Raw genomic sequence first — 1,879 nt, 5'->3', positions numbered from 1 at the left:
TCTGAAAAAAATCTTAGAATATGAAAACATTGGTGAATGTCACAAATTCTCCTAAATCACTCGTACGCACAACTTAAGAACAAATCTGTACGTACCAACGGTTCTTGCATAAGGCCCATTGTCATGTAAGTCTGTTTCTGTAGAAAGACCCGCCTGATATGCATGTTGTTCAGGACTCATTGGTGATAACATTAAAATGTCATCTCTTACGTGTCTATCTATCAACCTCTCCATTCCCTTCAGCAAGAAAGATGATGGTTCAGAAAATATTAGCTTCTCTATATGTTGGTTTGCCAGGTTTGGGCAGGAAGACAGCCTTTGCTGTCCTCTACCAAACTGGTACAAAGCCATTCGCTAGACAAGTAACATATATCGTATAATGTGGTGCTTAGAATCTAGTGTTTCTTACTATTATTTGCTTATGCACCAGTCCTGATCATTGCTTGAACCTGATTGGATTATTTAATGAACTAAACTGAACCTTACAACTGAGTACTTTTAAATTAGGCTTTTTCAGCAAAATTCTGCAAGGTTATTCAGCACTCAGCGTTTCTGGTTATATAGTATAATTTTTGTTGCTTTTGTTACTAGGCTTCATTGTATTCTAGTTTTTCCTTCCCTTTATTTATCTTTCTTCATTTTATATCACCCTCTCCTGGGATCAATAAAGTTTTATCTCATCTCATCCCTGTTACTCAGTCATTTTTTTTATCCTTTGTTTAACGTGGCATCTCCTGGAAACATCCCGAAACATTTCTTGTTCCGGTCTCTTCCACAGTATGAACTTACCAGCTTCTCGCCCTCGTAAACAGCTGGAGGTCCCTAAATGCACATAAAACAAACAAAAAATAATTGTTATCCTTAGAATTGATGTGAAACAAAAAAAACATGTATTTCTTTCATCAAAGTATTTTCCAGCTGTCTAGAAGGTGACACTTGGATTCTATAAACTTTAAAACTCTTCTTTGGCTCATGTTACCTTAAAAAGATATTGACTGCAAAGCAAACATAATAACCCGAAGAAGATCAAATGGTAGTTTGAAAATGTTTGCCTCAATTGCTTTTCAGCTATATTGATATTTAATTCTGAAATGCAGATATATACTCACTGTAAACAAAGCACTCTTGAAACCTCTAAAAACCACATGGAAGCTTGAGTCACGTGACTGACCTACATTAGGCTGTAGTTTGTGTTGGTAAACAAATATGGCAGAACTTGACAAAGTATACCAAAAATCAAAAATCAGTAGTTCCTCTGGATGGTTCTTCTTTAGTGAAACGTTTCGTCTCTCCTCCAAGAGACTTCTTCAGTCTGATGAGTTTCAGGTGAACTCAGACTTATAAGCTCCGCCTCCACCTGGACAAACAGGTTAGTCACATGCAAAAGAGGACCATCGACTAACAATAGACTTGATTAGCTCTAATGTTCATAGAGGGTCATGTGACCCATCATCTGACCRGTGTCGTGTTATGTGAATGTAGCGAATGCAAGCGGGGCTCAAAGTCCCCTTGTTTTTGTCCCTTTTTTCCCTCTTTGTGTTGGTATCATTGGGGCCCTGATTCACACCTTTTGCTCACAGGGGGCGGAGTCATACCTGCAATAACAGCGTTGTAGGAGGAGGACAACTGGACACGAAGGCCTCCACCTCTGTTTAATGGTGGACGGTTTTTCTTCACAAAGATGGCTTCCTTTGAAGCCATCTTTGTGAACAGAGGTGGAGGCCTTCGTGTCCAGTTGTCCTCCTCCTACAACGCTGTTATTGCAGATATGACTCCGCCTCCTGTGAGCAAAAGGTGTGAATCAGGGTCCCAGTGATACCAACACAAAGAGGGAAAAAAGGGACAAAAACAAGGGGACGTTGAACCCCCGCTTGCATTC

General features: G+C 39.8%; 1 protein-coding gene across 1 annotated transcript in view; it reads right to left on the bottom strand.

Annotated features, from left to right (window-relative positions):
• Positions 1–1,879, bottom strand: part of col9a1a (collagen, type IX, alpha 1a) — a gene marked incomplete in the record, with an annotated part of 81,725 nt that overhangs the window by 50,153 nt on the left and 29,693 nt on the right. The window contains 1 exon segment of the mRNA XM_014023078.1: positions 790–822. Within this exon segment, the coding sequence (XP_013878532.1) occupies positions 790–822 (33 nt within the window).

The sequence above is a fragment of the Austrofundulus limnaeus genome, unplaced genomic scaffold (genome assembly GCF_001266775.1).
Source record: "Austrofundulus limnaeus strain Quisiro unplaced genomic scaffold, Austrofundulus_limnaeus-1.0 Scaffold356, whole genome shotgun sequence".
NCBI lineage: Eukaryota > Metazoa > Chordata > Actinopteri > Cyprinodontiformes > Rivulidae > Austrofundulus > Austrofundulus limnaeus.
This window is presented reverse-complemented; position numbering and strand designations above follow the sequence as displayed.